The sequence below is a fragment of the Delphinapterus leucas genome, chromosome 1, assembly GCF_059928025.1.
Source record: "Delphinapterus leucas isolate spDelLeu-1000000601 "Yukka" chromosome 1, BTC_Dleu_Yukka2, whole genome shotgun sequence".
Taxonomy (NCBI): domain Eukaryota; kingdom Metazoa; phylum Chordata; class Mammalia; order Artiodactyla; family Monodontidae; genus Delphinapterus; species Delphinapterus leucas.
In genome coordinates, this window is record NC_143129.1 from 27718423 (window position 1) to 27739446 (window position 21024).

The following is a 21024-nucleotide window of genomic DNA, read 5'->3' on the forward strand; positions in this document are numbered from 1 at the left end:
ATCGAGTCCGCCTCCCATTACCTAGACCCTAAGTCAAGGCCAAATGTAATGCCCCCCTAACTGGTCGTATTTCTAAACTTCCCCTCTCTGGGACCCCTTAGAATGCTGCCAAGGTTATCTTCCTAAAATACATATTCAATTCTCTCAACTCCCGCTTCCCACTGCAGATTGAAGCCTAACACTTGCACCCTCATGTCTCTGACAAGTCTAAGGGTCACCTGACTCTACAGGGCAAAGGTTCTCAAAATTCTGGTCTCAGGAAACCTTTGCACTTTATCATACAGCATATACTATTGGCTTTCTTTTACTCAACATACTTATTTTGAGATTCACCTAGGTTGTTATTTGTATTAGTATTTAATTCTTTATTGTATTGGGTATGCCACATTTGTTTTTTAGTTCTTCTGGTGACAAACATTTGGTTTGTTTCTAGTTTTGAACTACTACAAATAGAGCTGCTATGAACGCTCAAGTACAAGTCTTTGTATATGCTTTCATCTCTCTTTAGTAAATACCTAAGTGTGGGATGCAAAGCAGTACAGCTATAACACCCTGTAGGTGTACATTTAACTTTAAAAAATCAACAAGCTATTTTCCAAATGAGTTGTACTATTTTACACTCCCAACAGCAGTAGTATATGAGAGTTCAAGATCCTCTATATCCTTGTCAATACGTTAGTCTTTTGGTGTTGTTGCTGCATTATGATTTAATCTAATGGCACAAAAATTTGAAATTACACCTCCTCTAGATTTCTAAAAGCAAGGTTATGCATACCTCCCTATTCAATTCTGCACTGTTACATTTGAACCATATAGTGAATTTTACATCATGATGGATCAACTTCGAATTCCCATGAAACACCTCAAATTATATAAAATGGAAGCAATTTTTAAAGCTTTGTGTAAAGCTTTCATGCTAATGATAAAAGCCTTTCTTTTAATGGGCAACTTTGGATTATAATGTATCAGATGGCTCTACCTTAAAATGTTGATCACTGAATATCATGGACTTTGAACTGGCTTCTACTCCTAAAAATGTATCATCACTTAGGTGGACAACCAAAAACTCCCTTCACTTCAAAAGCTGCAACTCTGTTTCTTACAAAATAAGATTTGTGTAACCAACTGCCTTCTATGGGACAAGAACTATCTATGGTAATGGTGGGTTCAACTATTACACAGTTATGCTAATATTTTATTTTCAGAAGTACTGTACAAGAAAATATAAGTATGGCTTCCAATAGGAATGTTATACCTGGACTTGGTACCAAGCTCAAATTTTAGTTTTGCAAGGAAAACCAGGCTTTCAGGTTAAACAACAATTTGTAAACAAAACTTTAATCCCAAGGATTCTCACAAAACATACAACAAATGACAGCATGAAAAAAAATCTTGCACAGCAACTCAAAGTTCAGCTCTACAATGTACCCTTAAACTGGCAGGACACTGGTATCTTAAATAGTCTCAAATTTCCAAATAAATCATGTTACAAAGAGCTATGTATTCATATACAGCAATCACAGAAGGAACTTCTGACCTAAAGCAAAGGTAAACTAATTTCTTGAAACTTCTTCGATTCTACACCAACTGGACAACCTCTTGTCCAGTGTGAACACTAGTGGAACTTTTAAACCTCTAATCTAGGTTAAAGGTGCAGCTTTAATTTTTACCTGCTGGCTTGTGTTCACAGTAGGTTTGAAAGACTGCTTGCTTAACTACAGCTGCATACTATATCCCAGCTATGGAAAAAGTCTTTTCAATTTTTGCCAGTTTTGTTTCCATAATATTAAACATCATACTTTAGCTGGGCAGGAGTTGGAGATTTATTATCAGTCTACGCAAGACTAAAATTCAAAGCAAATTCAATTTTGCTTAAGGGAACATTGTAAAGTAACAATTCTTGATATTACATGCCTCATATAGTCCATTTCAAACCATAGAGAATACACCTTTATGCGTCACTGTGCCAACAGACAGACAAATGTGAACAGCTAAAACATCTTAAAAATGCACCAAGCTTGGACTTCCCTGGTGGCCCAGTGTTAAGAATCCGCCTGCCAATGCAGGGGACACGAGTTCGGGCCCTGGTCTGGGAAGATCCCACATGCCGCGGAGCAACTAAGCCCGCGAGCCACAACTACTGAAGCCCGTGCGCCTACAGTCCGTGCTCCGCAAAACAGAAGCCACCGAAATAAGTCTGCACACCACAATGAAGAGTAGCCCTCACTGGCCGCAGCTAGAGAAAGCCTGTGCGCAGCAACGAAGACCCAATGCAGCCAAAAATAAATAAATTTATTAAAAAAGAAATGCACCAAGCTTATGAATTCTCAAACAAAACTTGACTTTTCTGTACATACTCCTGTCAAATGAAGTTATTTCCTGTACAACACTCCTCCTCTTGCAAACTGGTCTTCTATTTCCTTTCATTTGACCTAGATCGGCTACGAGACACAGAGAAAGTTCGGGACGGCTTGTGATTTCTCTCCCAGAACGGCGATTTCTTTCTCTTCTCCTATCTCTAGAAAGGGACCTGCTCCAGCTGTAGGAGAAGGTTCTCTGTCTTGGAGATCTGTGGATCTGCGGCGAGGGAGGCCTCCTCCTTCAATAATCATCTTGAGGGACTTCCCTGGTGGCACGGTGGTTAAGAATCCACCTGCCAATGCAGGGGACACAGGTTCGATCCCTGGTCCAGGAGGATCCCACATGCTGCAGAGCAACTAAGCCCATGCAGCACAACTACTAAGCCTGCACTCTAGAGCCCGCGAGCCACAACTACTGAGCCCACGTGCCACAACTACTGAAGCCCGCGCGTCTAGAGCCTGTGCTCCACAGCAAGAGAAGCCGCCACAATGAGAAGCCTGTGCACCGCAACAAAGAGTAGCCCCTGCTCACCCCAACTAGAGAAAGCCCGCGTGCAGCAACGAAGACCCAATGCAGCCAAAAATAAATAAATAAAAATAATCATCATCTTGAGGGTGACGACCCCAAGAAGGAGGTGGGCCAAGATTTCGACTTCTCTTTTCACCATTCAACAGTTCCACTCTGGGGCTTCCCTGGTGGCGCAGTGGTTGACAGTCCGCCTGCCAATGCAGGGGACACGGGTTCGTGCCCCGGTTCGGGAGGATCCCACATGCCGCGGAGCGGCTAGGCCCGTGAGCCATGGCTGCTGAGCCTGCATGTCCGGAGCCTGTGCTCCGCAACGGGAGAGGCCACAGCAGTGAGAGGCCCGCGTACCGCAACAAACAAACAAACAAACAAACAAAAACAGTTCCACTCTTACTCGGCCGCCACAAAGTGTTCTCCCATCTAGCTCTGCCTCTCTGGGATCTTCAGATTCAACAAAAGCAAAGCCAGAAGGGTTTCTAGCAACCCACACATTTTGGATGGGTCCACAATGGCCAAAAGCTTGTTCCAATTCGGTCACTACCATTGTTTCTAAGATTACCTACATAAAGCTTACAGTCTAATGGACAGGAATCACAATGCATTTCGAGATCCTGGGCTAGAAACACGGAGGCTCAAATCCACACACCCTCAGCTGGGTCTTTCCGGTTCCCTCCCGCCAGGCACCCGCAGATGCTCTCGCAAACCCAGCATCCATGAAATGACCTATAGTTAGTCTTTTTCATTTTAGTCAGTCATTCTAAGGTTTGCAGTGATATCTCACTGAGGCTTTAATTTGCATTTCCTTGATGACTAACGATGTTGAGCACCTTTTCATGTGTTTATTTGCCACCTGTATACTTTCTATGGTGAGGTGTCTGTACAATTCTTTTGCCTATTTTTAATGCCTTTTTTGTTGTTGTTGAGTTTTGAGTTGTGTTGTTGAGTTCATTATATATTCTTTAAGAAATAATATACTTTGCAAGTATTTTTCCTCAGTCTGTGGTTTGTCTCTGTATTCTCTTAGTGGCATCTTTTGAAGAGCAGTTCAATTTATCCATCCAAGAAATCTTTGCTTAATCCAAGATAGAAAAAATTTTCTCCTGTGTTTTCTTCCAGCAGTTTTATAGCTATGGGTTTTCATTGGTCTTTGATTCATTTGAGTTAATTTTTGCATATGGTAAAAGATAGGGATTAAAGTTCATTTTTCTTGCCTATGAATATCCAACTGTTCCAGCAACTATTGAAAAGGCTATCCTTTTTCCACTGTATTGCCTTTGTGCTCTATAAAAAAAAAAATCAATTGTCCAGATATTTGTGGGAACATTTTTAAATTCTACTATCCAATGATCTATATGTCTATGTCTATGCCAATACCATGCTGTGAAAACCTTTTATCTTAAATATACAAACAGAGATCTTAAAGCCAGATCTGCATGCCCCAAAATAAAGCTTGATATAAAGAATCCCAATTGTACGTAGAAAGCATTCTTAGTTTAGGACTTTTATAATCATTTAAATTCTCTGACAACATCACATTTAGTATTTTGTTGTTTATTATTTTAAGAAATTATTTACTTATTTTAATTACAGTAAAAAGCATCCTGAGTAATCTATATACCATAAAGTATGTGTGTGTATATATGTGTTAGATGATTTAAACTATGCTCTACCAGAAGCTCTTACAAAATTCTACGTATTACATCTTTTCTCAAAGAAAAGCTGGCTCATACTCAACAATTCTGTTTCACTAACAGGCATCTTTTTTTTTTTTTTTTTTTTGCAGTACGCGGGCCTCTCACTGTTGTGGCCTCTCCCATTGCGGAGCACAGGCTCCGGACGCGCAGGCTCAGTGGCATGTGGGATCTTCCCGGACCGGGGCATGAACCTGTGTCCCCTGCATCAGCAGGCGGACTCTCAACCACTGCGCCACCAGGGAAGCCCACTAACAGGCATCTTAAACACGGCATATTTAAGACTGAGATCCAGATCTTTTCCCATCACCTCCCCAAACAGGGCCCTACCATTGTTCTTCCCATCTTGGTTAATGGCAATTCATCCTTCCAGTTTTTCAGGCCTAAAACTTGGAGTCATGTTTGATTCCATTCTCCCACATCTATATCCAATCCATTAGCAAATCCTGTCAACTGTATGACACAGTATATTCAGATTCCTTCTACATTCCCAGGTGTCACCTGGTTCAAATTATCTTGCAGCACTTAGATTATTTTTACAGCTTCCTAAGTGGTTCCCTACCTAATTGTGTCAGAATTTTAGGTGGAAGACTCAAGATAACAATTCTTATCTTTGCAATGAAGAAGTCACCAACAATTCCAAAGATCTAAGGACAAAATCCATTCACTTACAAATGAGACAGATGCCTGAAGAGGAGGAACTCTCCCTCAGATCTGCTGATTAAAAAGCAACTACTATTCTATTAAGTACCAAAAAAGCGCTAAAATTTAAGAGCTGATGGTAGCAACTTTCAACTTTAGGAAAACAGTATTTTGTTACAAATGGACCCTCAATTTTCAACAATGGTGCCAAGACAATTCTATGGGGAAAAGATCAGTCTTTGCAACAAAGGATGCTGAGACACGTGACTATCCACATAAAAAAGGATGAATGGACACCTTCACAACATACAAAAAATTAACTCAAAGTGGATCAAAGACCTAAATGTGAGCACTAAAAGTTTAAAACTCTTGTAAGAAAACATGACCCTGGGTTACACAGTGATTTCTTAGGTATGACATCAAAAGTACATGTGATTAAAAAAAGAAATAAATAAATTGAACTTTACCAATTTAAAACTTTTGTTCTTCAAATGATACCATCAAGAAAGTAAAGAGACAACTCACAGACTGGGAGAAAATATATATGCTAATCACATATCTGATTATGGACTTGTATCTAGAATAAATAAAGAACTCTTACTACTCAATGACAAGAAGGCATTAACCCAATTAAAAACTGGGGGAAGGATTCAAACAGACATTTCTCCAAAGAAGATATATAAACGGCCAACAAGCAAAAGAAAAGATGTTCAGCATCATTAATTATCAGGGGAATGCAAATCAAACCACAATGAAATACTTCCTCACATCTACTACATGGCTATAATAAAAAAGACGATAACAGGTGTTGGTGTGGAGAAACTGGAAGCCTCATACACTGCCTTGTCACAATTACTAGTGCGAATATAAAACGATTCAGACATTTTGGAAAAGAATTTGGCAGTTTCTCGAAATGGTAAACATAGAGTTACCATATGACCCAGCAATTCCACTCTTGGGTATCTGCCTAAGATAAATTATAACATATATCCAGACAAAAACTTGTACATGAATGTTCATAGCAGCATTATCATAATAGCTAAAAAGTACAAACAACCTAAATGTCCATCAACTGGTGAATAAATAGTATGTGGTATATCCATACACTGGAATATTATCCAGCAATAAAAAGGAATGAAGTATTGATATATTCTATAACATGGATGAAACTTGAAGGCATGCTGAGTGAAAGAAGCTAGATACAACAGCCCACATACTGTATATGATTCCATTTACATAAAATATCCAGAAGAGGAAAATCTACAGAGACAGTAAGTAGACTAATGGTTGCCTAGGGCTGGCAGTGGGGGAAGAATAGGGAGTGACTGCTAACAGACACAGATTTTCTTCTTAGGGTGATGAAAGTGTTCTAAAATTAGATTATTGGTATGGCTGCACAACTCTGTAAATATACGCAAAACCACTGAATTGTATACTTAAAACGGGGAAAATTTATGGTATACCACATATCTAAATAAAGCTGTTTTTTTTTTAAAATTAGATCCTCAGACTAAAGAGATTATCAGTATGTCCAGTGAAATAAAAGTTATTATAAGATCAGACAGCCTTCATGAATCAGAAGTAGATCTCTTCTTATGATTCATAAACAAATATTTACTGAGTTCTAGGATGCACCAGGGTACCTGTATATCAGCAGAAGTAATGCCAGGGCCTATGTTAATTTTATAAGGGCAGTATTTACCAAAGGGCAAGATATACTGGCTTGACCATGGCACCAAGTCATTGTTCAACTGCCTTCAAGAAGCATTCAACCATAATCCAAGGCCATTCAGAATAAATAGGTAAGGGAGCATTGCATTTGACTTGGTACTTAAGTGGCTGAATATCTTACTATAATAAAATCAGTATCTTCTTTTAAGTCACCCACTCTTTCATCTGACAAATAACTGTGGGCTTACAATAGGTAGAAACCCTGAACTTGAAGCTCTCTCTCAAATATAAGACTGCAGACTTACTCCTTGCCTAGAAGAAGCTTACACATCATAATTTACTTATTTATTTTTTGGACTGCACCATATATGGAGAGCAGACACTCATTCTAGATACTGAATTGCTACTGGTAAGAAATAGACACCTACTCAATAGAAGAAAAAGTAATAAGCTAGTGTGGCCATCTGGGTTACATAACCTATGCGTGCTGCTCAGGAGTGTTTTTAACCAGCTAGACAGGGGTTAAGTGGGAACTGTTCCTCAAATGAGAACATCCTTTACAGGACTTGGTACCTGAAGAATGCAATGCAAAGATGTGTACAGGAGAGTTAAATTTAGGGCATCTGTGCTCAAGATGTAATTTGCACCAGGAGCTCCATCTCCTTTGGTTGAGCACAGGGAACTGGTTTATTTCCAGAAGAGGGTATGGACTTTGGTATACCACACATTAGAAGAAGGCTGTCACAGTTTCTCAGAACAACCAGAGGTAGAATGGTGAGAGGACAGGATTTTAATTTACTTCCTAAAAATCAGTACCTCAAAAATTAGGGAAAAAGGATAAAGACAGAGATGGAAAATAGGTGAAAAGAAGAACTTTAGTAGATCAATTCAAGAGGCTTAAAACCCACCAAGTGCGAAGCATACAAGTGAAACAAACAAAAAAGTCACATAAAAAGGATCAGAATGACATAGGACTTTTAAAAGAAAAAAAGCAATGCCTACAAATTACAAAAAACAAAATTTTCAACTCAAAATTCTATATCCAGCCAGGCTACCAATCAATAATGAGACTAGAATAAAGATATTTTCACATATATAAGAATTCAAAAAAAATTTACCTCCTACATGACCTTTCTTAAGAAAGCCACTGAAAGATAAGCTCTAGCAAAATTTAAGAGTAAAGCAAGAGACAAACATAAGATCAGAAACAGTGCAAAACAAAGGAAAGCAGGAAAGGGAAGTCTTGAAATGACAGCCATTTATATCACAGACCTAGATGGCACCAGTCCAGACTGGAGCATGATAGAAAGCTCCAGAAGGGAGATCTCCAAAAGCAAACAAAACGTCAAATGGAATTGATACATCATCTAGATAAATAATACTGACTGATGTATAACATAGTTGATGAAGAATGGGAACACAGAAAACAAAGCAAAAGAAAAAAATGAGGGTTACTAAATCTAAGAATAAAAAAGGTTTTACGAGAAGGAAACCTAATCATGCTGTGATTCTTGGGTCAGCGGAGAGAAATTTTTTCAAAGTCATGGTAATGTAAGTGTTGACTAGTGATTTAACCAGAAGTTATAATAAATCTATATTATAATATTGGGAGGCTGGAGTGGCGAGAACAGATGGTGGGCATGGTGTGGCAGTGATGGTGGGCTGGGCTATGTGTGTGGAGAAAGGGTGAATGTAAGATAATGAATCTTCATTCATTGAAAAGAAGTTAATGGGTAGTGTGTGAAATTGATAAGACATAGCAGTATGAGCATATTATTTGAAAATATGGAGGAAACACAGCAAAAAAAAAAAAAAATAGCTCAAGGATTTTACCAGTAGAAGCCTCTGGGATGGGGGCTGGGGGACGCAGAGGACCAACAGTTTTTATTATAAGCTTTTCGGTGTCATTTGGTTTTTTTTGTTTTGTTTTGCGGTACGCGGGCCTGCCACTGTTGTGGCCTCTCCCGTTGCGCAGCAAAGGCTCCGGATGGGCAAGCTCAGCGGCCATGGCTCACGGGCCCAGGCGCTTCGCGGCATGTGGGATCTTCCCGGACCGGGGCACGAACCCGTGTCCCCTGCATCGGCAGGCGGACTCTCAACCACTGCGCCACCAGGGAAGCCCAGCTTTTCGGTGTCATTTGATGTTTAACTGATATCTCCCTGTGTGGGTTTTTCTTTTTCGTGCCATTCACCAACTGGATCCACAACCTCACGGCTTATTATGGCCATTCTCTTACGGAGTTTGTCAATTTACCAGAGCCGTGTCACACAAAACAAACACTGTTCAAAATCTGAGACATAACAAAACAAACTTCAGTATGCAGAGGTGACTATGGTACAGAATGTAGAGGAAATGAACTTGTGCTTTAAAGAAAATATAATTCGGTGGGTGCCTGAGGGTCAAATCTTGGTTTTGCCACTGCTAACTTATCTGGTGGCAAACTAATTGAAATCTACTAATTACTGTGAGCTTTACAGTGAGGATTACCTGACAGAACATGGGAAGCACTCACTGCAGTGGTTGGAATACAAGTGCTCACACGATAATTATGATTATTTGGACTCAGGCAGACTGAGATTCAAATTGCTGCTCCACCCTTGTCAGTTCTACTTGGGCAAATAAGTTAACCTAATTTAATTAAATTAAAATAATTTAACTTTTGCAACAGTAAGTATATACATCATGGTACTTTCCTCACAGGGTTGTTGTGAGGTTTAACAAGGTGAACACTTAACACATTACTGACTGGGGGATTTTTGCAGAAACTGCTGCCTGTGGCCATAATACATCTCTGGTCAAAAATGTGTTAACAAAGTGCTTAGCATTTATTTAGCAAAGCTCCATGAACTCCAGTTATTATCACTGATGAGTTTTTTCTTTTAATTAAAATCTTTTTTTACTGGAGTATAGTTGATTTGATGAGTTTTAAGTAAAGAAAATGGGATGGATTTATTTTCACCCCCTTTTAGAGGTACTTTAGAACTGAAGACACCTGTGTACTTCTCTCCAAGTGCTCTCCATCTCAGGAAGTAGCAAAACCTTTTACCTAGTTTTTTAGGCAAAAAAGAAATCTAACAGTAACCTTTGTTTATTCTCTTTCTCACATCCACATCTAATTCCAGCACTTTCTATAGGTTTTACCTTCAAAATATATCCCAAAGCGGGGTCAGCTCCCCACTGATCACTTCTTACTTCTCCCACCAAGCCCACATCAATTCTCCCTTGGACCATGGATCTTCTAACTCCTTTGTGTCAAGAACTCCTTTGGGAATATAGCAAAGTTTATGGACTCCTTGTCAAAAAAAGTGTTTTTAAATGCATAAGGCAAAATGCATAGGACTACAAAGAAATCAATGGTACTAAGAGTTATCAAACTGCTAGAAAAACAAAAATTTGATATTAATAATATATGTACTTCCTTATTGATAACCTTAAGCAGCAGGTCTGATAGAATTGTAATTTTGGAGTAGTATGGGTATAAACAGTATTTTGTGATATCTGCAAAGACTGTAAGGTGACAGAGAAATAGCTATGATTTTACTGGTTGACGGCTGCAGGCACTACTTGGGCTCGTTGCCAACATTCATAATTCAAGGAGATGCTAAATTTCAGTTAGGGGTTGGTGAAACTGAGATGAAAGTTTTTCACATTCAGGTTCACAGACCCCCTAAATTCTAACCACAGATCCCCAAGGTTAAGAACACCATTTCTGGTTAATTTTTGTAAAAGGTATAAGGTCTGTGTCTAGATTTTTTTTTTTTTTGGCATGTGAGTATGCAGCTGTTGTAGCACCATTTGTTGAAAAGACTGTTCTTTCTCCGTTGTGTTGCCTTTGCTCCTTTGTCAAAGATCAGTCGACTGTATTTGTGTGGGTCTATTTCTGGCCTCTGTTTTGTTCCATTGATTTATTTACCTTATTCTTTCATCAATATTACACTTTTTTTGTTTTTTTAAATAAATCGCTCTTTTTTTTTTTTTTTCCTGCCCCACATGGCTTGTGGGATCTCAGTTCCCTGAGCAGGGATTGAACCCAGGCCACACCAGTGAAAGCCTGGAATGCTAACCACTTGGCCATCAGGGAAGTCCCCTACACTCTCTTGACTACTGTAGCTTTACGGTAAGTCTTGAAGTTGGGTAATGTCAGTCCTCCAACTCTATTCTCTCCTTCAATACTGTGGTGGCTTTTCTGGGTCTTTTGCCTTTCCATATAAACTTCAGAATATTTGTTGATATTCACAAAAAAACACTCGCTCGGATTTTGACTAGGATTGCTTTGAATCTATAGAACAAACTGGGAAGACTGACATCTTGACAGTACTGCGTTTTCCCATCATATACAAGGAATATCTTTCCATTTATTCAGATCTTCTTTGATTCCTTCCATCAGAGTGTCATGGTTTGCCTCATATAGATCTTGTACATATTTTGTTAGATTTATACCTAAGTCAAGTCTGTCTGTCTCTTTCTTTCTTTTTGGTGCAGATATAAATGGTATTGTGTTTTTAATTTCAAACTCCAATTGTTCATTGCTAGTATTTACCAACTGATTTTTGATTTTTTTTTTTTTTTTTTGCGGTACGCGGGCCTCTCACTGTTGCAGCCTCTCCCGTTGCGGAGCACAGGCTCCGGACGCGCAGGCTCAGCGGCCATGGCTCACGGGCCCAGCCGCTCCGTGGCATGTGGGATCTTCCCGGACCGGGGCATGAACCTGTGTCCCCTGCATCAGCAGGCAGACTCTCAACCACTGCGCCACCAGGGAAGCCCTACCAACTGATTTTTGAAAAAGGTACAAAAGTGATTCAGTGGAGGAAGGATAGTCTTTTCAGTGAATGATGGTGGAGCAATTGGATACCCATAGGAAAAAAACCTCTCGACCTAAACTTTGCACCTCACATAAATGTTACCTAAAAATAGACCACAGGTTTAAATGTAAAACATAAAACCATAAAACTTTTAGAAGGAAACAGTGGAGAAAATCTTTGGGACATAGTTTTGAAAACCAGATTTTAGACATGGTCCGCAGAGTGTAATATATAAAAGGAAATATTAATAATTTGGATCTCTGTGATTAAGAAGGTGAAAAGACAAGATGCAGACTGGGACAAAAAGTTGCAAATTACATATCTGACAAAGGACTCACATCTAGAATATATACAGAACTCTCAAAACTCAACAATAAAAAAGAATACACATTCCAATTTTAGAAAATGGGCAAAGGACACAAAGAGACAATTCACTGAAGAAGATATAAGGATGGCAAAGAAACACATGAAAAGAAGTTCTTATCGGCCATCAGAGAAATACAAATAAAACCATGATGAGATATCACTATACATCTCTTGGAAAAGATAAAATAAAAACAGTGACAATACAAAATACCAGCAAAGATGCAAGGACACTGAATCTCCCTTAGCATTACTGATAGAAATTATAGCCACTCAGGAAGACTTTGACAACCTCTTTAAAAAACTGAACATATACTTAACATACGACCCAGCAATCATGCTCCTGGGCATCTATCCCAAAGAATTGAAACCTTATGTCCGCATAAGAACCTATATGTAGATGTTCAGAGTAGCTTTATACGAAACAGTCAAAAACTGGAAATGATCATAATGCCCCCAGAAGAGAATGGTTAAACAAACTAGAACCTCCACACCACAGAATACTACGCAGTACTGAAAAGGAGCAATCTACTGATACACACAAGTATTTGAACAGATTTCAAGGGCGTTAGAATAGGTGAATAAAGCCAACCTAAGGTCACATTTTGTACGATTACTTTTATATAAAATTCTTAAAGTGACACAATTATAGAGATGGACAACAGATTAGCAGTTGCCTTGAGTTAGACATGGTGGGAGAGAGGTGGTTGTTACTATAAAGGGATAGCATGAGGGAGATCTTTGTGGTGATGGAATAGTTCCTGTATTGACTGCAGTGGTGATCACATGAATCTACACGTGTGCTAAAATGGCAACAAAATAGACAAATTACACAAATGTCTATTTCCTGGTTTTGATTTTGTACCATAGTTATGTAAAATGTAACAACTGAGTTAAACTGGGTACATGGAACTCCTGTGCATTATTTTTCTAATTTCTTGTGAATTTATAATTGTTTCAAAATACAAAGTAAAACTAAAAGTCACATCTTTTATAAAAAGAAAAAGAAAATCAGATCACTTCACTCCCCCACTTAGAAAATGTTCATGGGACTTCCCTGGTGGTGCAGTGGTTAAGAATCCACCTGCCAATGCAGGGGACACAGGTGGTCCGGGAAGATCCCACATGCCGTGGAGCAACTAAGCCTGTGTGCCACAACTACTGAGCCTGAGCTCTAAAGCCCACGAACCACAGCTACTGCAGCCCGTGTTATGCCTAGAGCCCATGCTCCGCAACAAAGAGAAGCCACCACAATGAGAAGGCTGCACACCACAACAAAGAGTAGCCCCTGCCTGCCGCAACTAGAGAAAGCCCGTGCACAGCAACGAAGACCCAACGCAGCCCCAAAAATAAATAAATAAATAAATTTATTTTAAAAACCCTTCATGGCAGAATCAAATCCACACCCCTTACTTGGCCTAAAAGGCCCCTTGCACTTCTCCATCACTGCCCCCCAACTGTTTTCACTCTAGGCGCACTGGCCTTCTTGCTGGTTCTCCAAACTTCTTCTCGCTTCAGGGCCTTTATACTTATTGTCTGTTCTCCGCCTGGAATGCCTTCTCCCAGATTTTTGCATGGCTTGATACTTCACATTATTTGGGTGCGCGCTGACATTACTTCTGAAGAAGAAGCTTTCCCAGACTATGATATCTAAATTAGCATTCCTCTCCCCCAACACCAGTCATTCTCCGTCCTCTTACCCTGTTTTATTTTATTTATTTGATTGCCTATTACTTACCCCCTGTTCCCCAGCCCCAAATCAGAATACGTGCAGGCAAAGAATTTTTCTGAATTGTTAACTTTTGAATTCCCAAAGTTCAGTAGGATCAGGTATATAATAAAAATTCAATAAATATCTGATGAGTGAAGGAGTAAACCTGAGAGACTAAAGAAAATTATACTGGTATGACTGACCTACAACACCAAGCTGTAAGGCGGAATGTATAACTTGCACCATAAAGCAAAGAATGTGATAAAAGAAAAATATACATAAGAAGGATTAAAGATAACTCCCCCTTTTTTTACCTTTCTACTTCTCTCCTTTCGAATCTGGCCCTTCCTGTCACTGCCCCGACCAAGAGAATTTGTGTATTCTGGGCCTTGCCTTCAAAGGAATGGCAGCTTCCACCTTTATCTCTTGGAATCCAGCTGTCAAGTACGAAATGTGAGTACTCAGAGAACCATTCTAATGGAAGCCAAGCCACATGGAGAGGCCCTGGAAGATGACAGCTGGTGGTGGGGATGGGCTGGGGGGAGGGGGTGTGCAGAATGCCGAGGCGCACCAAAGCACCAGACATGTGAGTAAAGAAGTGACCTCGAAAGGGGATCCTCTGGCCCAGCCATGCCTGCTGGTGGCATGTGGATCAGAGACGAACCACCTGGACAAGCCCTCCCTGAATTCCTGACCTACAAAATTATGAAAAATGCAAAAATGGTGATTTTAAGCCACTAAGTATCGCAGTAGTTCACCATGCAGCAAGAGCTGACCAGGACATCGGGCAAGAAGGGGTTTCTTAAAGCTGAGCAGAATCCAAGTTATAAACAATCAAACAAAATATCACAGGATAGAACACAATGGAACAGAACTGCCAAATAGGCATCAATACAAGTGAAAAGATCTAAAACATCTATTTTTAAATTTATGCGGATCCTCAACGTAATGGGGTTTGTTATGGGGAGAAAGGGATGGGTGAGGTGCAGTGGAGAGGAAGACAATACTCGAGAACACTGGAAAGAACGAAACAGAGGTACCACATTCATCCTGTCATTCACTGGCTAAACTCAAGAGGCTACTGTACTCAGTTCCGGGTTTTACAACTAAGGAGAAGCTGGAGAATCCTAAGGAATTCAAAGATAAATAAAGAGATCGGAGGAAAAAAAAAAAAACCATGAGGAAAGGTAACGTACCTGAACCCTTTTGAAGGAAGGGATTTAAGTAAAACCTAGTAGTAACATTGGAGGACCTATTATTTGAGTAACACTGAAGGACCTGTTATTTTCTAATCTACAGAGATTAAACTAAAAGATAAGAGTGTTTACAATAAACAAATATGAAAAACGGTGAGTACGGTTAAAGACAGAATAGGTTATTAGAGCACACCAAAGACTGTCTTCTTGAAATCTACTAGAAAAATCTGTAGCTGCTCAGGAAAGGTAGGATGTGATTCTGTCCAAATCTGATAGACTTTCAAGGTTTCTTCGAGGATGACTCTCTGATTTTATGACCTAATGACTGCTCCTACTGCTAATACCAAAAGTGCTCATGATAATGACAATACTACTAAACAGCTACTTGCCACGCACTGTGATAGCTACATTACCAATACCACTTAAGCTTTGGGACAATACTGCCTATTTGGTGTTATTATCCTCATTTTATAGATGAGGAAGTACTGGTTAGCAAGATGAAGTAATACATGCCCAGGATTAATGTGGCATAATAAGAAATAAATACATTTGGTCTTTGCCCCTGGTTCCTGGCTAGAGCTTTCTGAGTAACAGGAGTGCCTTTATTGTGCTAATGAGATGACTCAGGGTTGGCCCTGCAGATAACTTCAGGATGGGGCTGGTTACCAGAACAACTTACCATCTGATTAGAGGGTTGGAACTTGGAGCCAGACATCTGGGGAGGTAGGGCGGGGCTGGAGACTGAGTTCAGTCACATGGCCAATGAGTCAGTCAATCATGGATACATAACAAAATCCCAATAAAAACTCTGGACATCAAGCTTGAGGGAGATTCCTCGCTGATGAACACAGTGATGTGCCCTGACTCCATGGAGAGAGGGCATGGAAGCTCTGCACTCCCTCTGAGACCTAGTCCTAAGTGTACCCTTTATAATAAACTGTAATTGTAAGTATAGTGCTTTTCTTCATTTTGTTAGTCTTTTTAGCAAATTAGTGAACCTGAAAGGGGTGACGGGAATCCCCAAGTTTGTAGCAGGCTGGTCAGAAGTGCGTGTGTCCTGGAGACACCACTTGCATCTGGTATCTGACGTAGGGCAGTCTTGTAGACAACTGACCCCTTAACCTGCAGGTTCTGACATTAACTTCAGGTGGTTAGTGTCAGACCTGAATTATAACCTACTCAGTTGGTATACACTAGTTAGGGTTGAAAGAGAACAGTCAGTAAGATATGAAGTGCTAGAGCCAGGACTCAAACCCAGTTCTGCCTAACTCAGAGTATTTCTAATTCAAAGATAAGAGTCTAATTCAAACCTTTCGATTTTTCATTTTAAAAGGAAATGGTATATAATTCATGAAGGTTTTAGTATCTGTACTAACTTACAAGAAAAATTACATCAGCTTGAAAACTGAAAAATCCATTTAAGCAGTTAAAGTCCCAAGTCACTGCCGGTAGACACAGTTAACACAAATATCAATGCAGGATCAGCTATGATACAGTGGCGCATATGGATGGCAAAGTATTAAACAATATGAAGAGAACTGAGGACCCAAAGTAAAAGCCACCTTCGGTACTTTTGAAGTTTTGAAACTTTTTCTAAATCCCTCACTAGTACTTAGGCTTTTTAACAATTTAAAAAAATAGTTAAGTGCAGGTATATGGACATGCTTCCAGTATAAAACCTTAAAAACCTATCTTTAACCTTCAGATAACACTGAAAAAGAGACTGGTTCTTGCCTCCTATAAGCTTGAGAGAAACCATAGGACATAAATTCTGATAATACTTTGTGGTCAAAAGTGTATGTTACAAGGGTTCTCTGCTAACAAGACAATTTTCTATGCACCAACACAGAAAAAAAACCTTACAGAATCCAAGCAATAATGTTATACTGTTTTTTTTGTTTTTTGTTTTTACTATAGCTTACATAAAAGCTTTCTAAGGTTTTATTCCAACTTATGAACCAAAAAGGGATTTCCCAAACTTATTCTTCCTTTACTAGGACGTATATAAATTATACTGTTCGTAAACGCTGTAAATTTTTAGACTCATCTGTTTTATATTCTTCTTTCTTACCTGGTCTGTTAGTGGCTGCCATAATAAAAACCTGCTGACGTGTTTCCAGACCATCCATCTCTGTAAGTAGCTGATTTACCACCCGGACACTTGCCCCTGTCTAAAAACAAATAAATACAGCTACATCAGCTCCCAATAAAAGAAAAATACATCACCAGTTTTTTTTTCCATGCAAAATAATACATTTGCTAACTTGAATGAAAGCTTTTGTCAAAAGATATAACAATTATTTCCTGAGAAGTCACTATATCTAAGCACTGTGCAAAACATATTCTCATCAGTGTGCTTCCCCAGCAATCCTGCTATCATCCACAATTCAGATGAGGAAACTGAGGCTTAGAGAGGCTATTTGTCCAAGGTCTCAAAGCTACATAAGGGTAGAGATGAAATTCAATCTCAGGCTTAGCTGATCCCAGTCTTATGCCTCTGAGCTATCCAAAGATCTAAGAACTGAGAATTATATTCAATATCCTGTGATAAACCATAATGGAAATGAATATGAAAAAGAATATGTATGTGTCTAACTGAATCAATTTGCTGTACAGTAGAAATTAACACATTGTAAATCAATTATACTCCAATAAAATAAATTTTTAAAAAAAGATCTAATAGCCACAACGAATTTCCCTTTGGGCAAATCTAGACTCAGCTTTTGAATGCCAGATCAGACTCCCCAGGATACTGGATATTCCAGAGCTTTCAGCTGGGACACTGAGGCCTTTTCTCTTTTCCTTGAAGCATGCAGTACAAAGTTGAACTACCTCAGGGCAATATCTAAGACGTTCAAGGAGTTGGTGAATAGGGGGATGTTTACCCCTTAAATGCAGAAAGTTTTAAAATGCACAATGTAGGAAATGAGAAAAGTGGTGTTGTGTTTCTTTTTGTCATTAATTGCCTTTCTTCAACATAAATTTCATGTACAGAGGTGGTAATGAGTTTAACATACTGATTTCTCCAGAAAAAAAATTTGGTGCACCTTATTATCACCCCTTGGAGACACAGTATTAACCGTTAGGAGCTTAAAAGAATTATAATCAGGACTCAAAAAAATAAAGAGGTACTGGTTTTAAAAAAACAAGCAAACAAAAAAAACCCAAAACACTGTCCTACCTAAGCAAGACAAAAACCTCACAATCAATTCAGGAAAAGGCTGACAGACTTCACTATATATAAAATTTTATATAATAAAAAAAGATAAGTGATAAAACTGGGAAAAATAGTACCAACACACATAATTGGACAATAGACTAATTTCCATCACATATAAAAAGCTCTTATAAATTAACAACAAAAAAAGGGGAAGATGGAACTTCCCTGGCGGTCCAGTGGTTAAGATTTTGCCTTCCAATGCAGGGGGTGTGGGTTCAATCCCTGGTGCGGGAGCTAAGATCCCACGTACCTTGGGGCCAAAAAACCAAAACATCAAACAGAAGCAATACAGAAGCAGAAGTAACAAATTCAATAAATTGAGACTTTAAAAATGGTCCACATCCAAAAAAAAAAAAAAAATCTTAAAAAAAGGGAGGGGGGGAACATTTCATTTTCAGTGTATGTGCTGCCAAAGTGAGCACAGAAAAACATTTCAACAGCAAAAGGGTCAGAGACATGAATACTAAAATTTAACATCATGTTTTGCCAATAAAATTGAGAAAAATAAAAAGATGGGTATTACCCATTGTTGACAAAGGTGTAGAAAATGGTTATTGTTAGTTGGTAGGTGTATGTAACTGGTAGTTTTTGCAAAGAATGACTGTGTTAGCTTTCAAAATATTTGTATGCATCTTCTACCCAGAAATTCTACTTCCAAAACTCTCACATATTCCCACATGTGCACAAAAATATGTGATAAGAATGTTTAATACAGTTGTGTTTATAGGGGAAACAACTGGAAACAATGTAAATGTCCAAAACAGGGGAATTGTTGAATTAATTCTTCCCTATCCAGACTGTGGAATATTTATTCAATAGTTACAAAATAAGTTATTAAGTACATGGGTAAAGTGTCAGATAGAATGACCACATTTATATAAAAACAATAAGTTTAAATCATACATGTTTTTAAGCTTATAGAAAAAGTTCTAGACCACAAATGCAAAACACTAAACTGTCAGCAGAAGTAACCTCCAAGAAGAGTAACAGGGAGGAGAACTGGAAGAAAGACTTGACTCTATACTTGTATTTATTTGCATTTTTCACAAGCATGTATTCATGAATAACTTGCATCATTAAAAAAAGAATATGTTCAATTTAAAAATATTTTCAGAATCCCCTTCAGGTGAAAATGTTAAAGCAAAACACATATATCTGATTACAGGGATGTGTGGTAGCTGACAGCCAAGAGAGATAACCTAGAAGTTAGAAATGTAGTTCATAAGAATGCAGACTTCTCTGAGGGCAAGGAGTTGACTGGATATACCTCCTAATTTAAATTACCACTTGATAACAGAGAGATGCAAACCAGTGAAATGGGCTATCAATGAACAAAGGGTTTAATTCACAGCAAAAGGGAATAAATAAAAAGGAGTAAATTCCAGAGCATACCATGCCCCCACCAGCTGGATATAGTGTGTAGGATTTTGCTCTGGATCCCACATTAGATTTTGGAACGTGACGGCCGGCAGGAGAACCCGGGAAGGATCTCTGCCCTGGCCACTGACATCACTATCAGAGATAAGACTGTAATAAGGATTTTCTGTGATATTGCTGACTGCTGGGTGAGCAAACAAAATTGCTATGATATAAAGCACACTTATCCTAGTCAAGTTTTGTTTTGCAACTTCTGAATGCTGGGAATTTTAAGCAAAACGAGGCACCTAATAAATGTTTCACAACCCAAGAACACACACAGAGTAACTATGTGAAAACAAATCACATAAGAAATATAATCATTTCCTCAATCATCTTGTAATAAATGTACTTACTACACAGTCTTTGCTATCCTCTTCAAAAGGTTATATATATATATTTAAAATATATTCTTTATATTATGCTTCACTATGATTCAAACAGTATTCCTGATAACTGTTTTCCAGGTAATCACTGTACCAAAATTTCTAAGAATGGTGACTCAGTGTAGTAATGCAAGTGGTCTTTAATGCACACCAATTTATATCTTCCCCAGATAGAAATGGTGCTGCGTCTTAAAGCATATCATCTGACCCTACTTTGAGTGCATGGTGTCTTAAATTATATTTTCTCCAAGAACTCTGAAGACAATCATACGATTACAAGGTAGGCTATCCAAAACTAATAATCATTTCCATTCCCAAAAACTCATTTGTGTGAATCAGATATGTGCAACCAAAATAATACACAGAAAGAAAAATGGATACAGAGGCTAATAAAAACACAATTGTTATCCCTAGGCCCTGTTTTCAAATTACTAGGTTTCTTCACTTAAAGAGTCTCAGTGTTCTCAATGAATGACTTTATAAGAACTATTTGAACTTTACGTAACTTTGTAAGAACTTACAAAAGGTTTATGGTGCTTAAAAAAAAATCTGTAATCACCAAACTATGATACCTACCTCTCGGACTGATCTTCGAGGACATAAGGCATCCACTTCATCAAAGAATATCACGCAGGGTGCTGAATTCTTGGCTCGCTGAAAAACCTGTCGCACAGCACGCTCGCTTTCACCAACATACTAGCCATATACAGAAAGGAAATAAAACGTAGAGATGTTTCAACTTTGGAGTTTGGGCCAAATTATAGTAGTACTAGTTTTAAATGACATTTATAAGCCAGAGTCCAAAAAGTACTAGGTCAAAAATAGCCAGTTATATGTGGTTCAACTTAATAAGATTAGCTATTACTTAAGCTTATTATAAATTTCCTCATTTATAAAATGAAGACTAAATAGAATGAAAGGTCTCCTCTAGCTCAAAAGAATTCCACAATTTTATGGTATCTTAGAACGGATCAAAGCTTTATGCATATAAAATACCCAGCAGTAATTTTCATTAATTCAACAGTATTTTAAATGTGAA

General features: G+C 38.6%; 1 protein-coding gene across 2 annotated transcripts in view; it reads right to left on the reverse strand.

The window, feature by feature from the left end:
- The window catches only part of NVL (nuclear VCP like), a 102209-nt gene that overhangs the window by 32313 nt on the left and 48872 nt on the right, over positions 1 to 21024 (reverse strand). For both annotated transcript variants that reach the window (XM_022579304.2, XM_022579301.3), the window contains 2 exons: positions 20562 to 20681; positions 17035 to 17134 (listed from right to left, as the gene is read on the reverse strand). In XM_022579304.2, coding sequence (XP_022435012.1) covers positions 17035 to 17134; positions 20562 to 20681 — 220 coding nt within the window. The remainder of the gene's footprint in view (positions 1 to 17034; positions 17135 to 20561; positions 20682 to 21024) is intronic.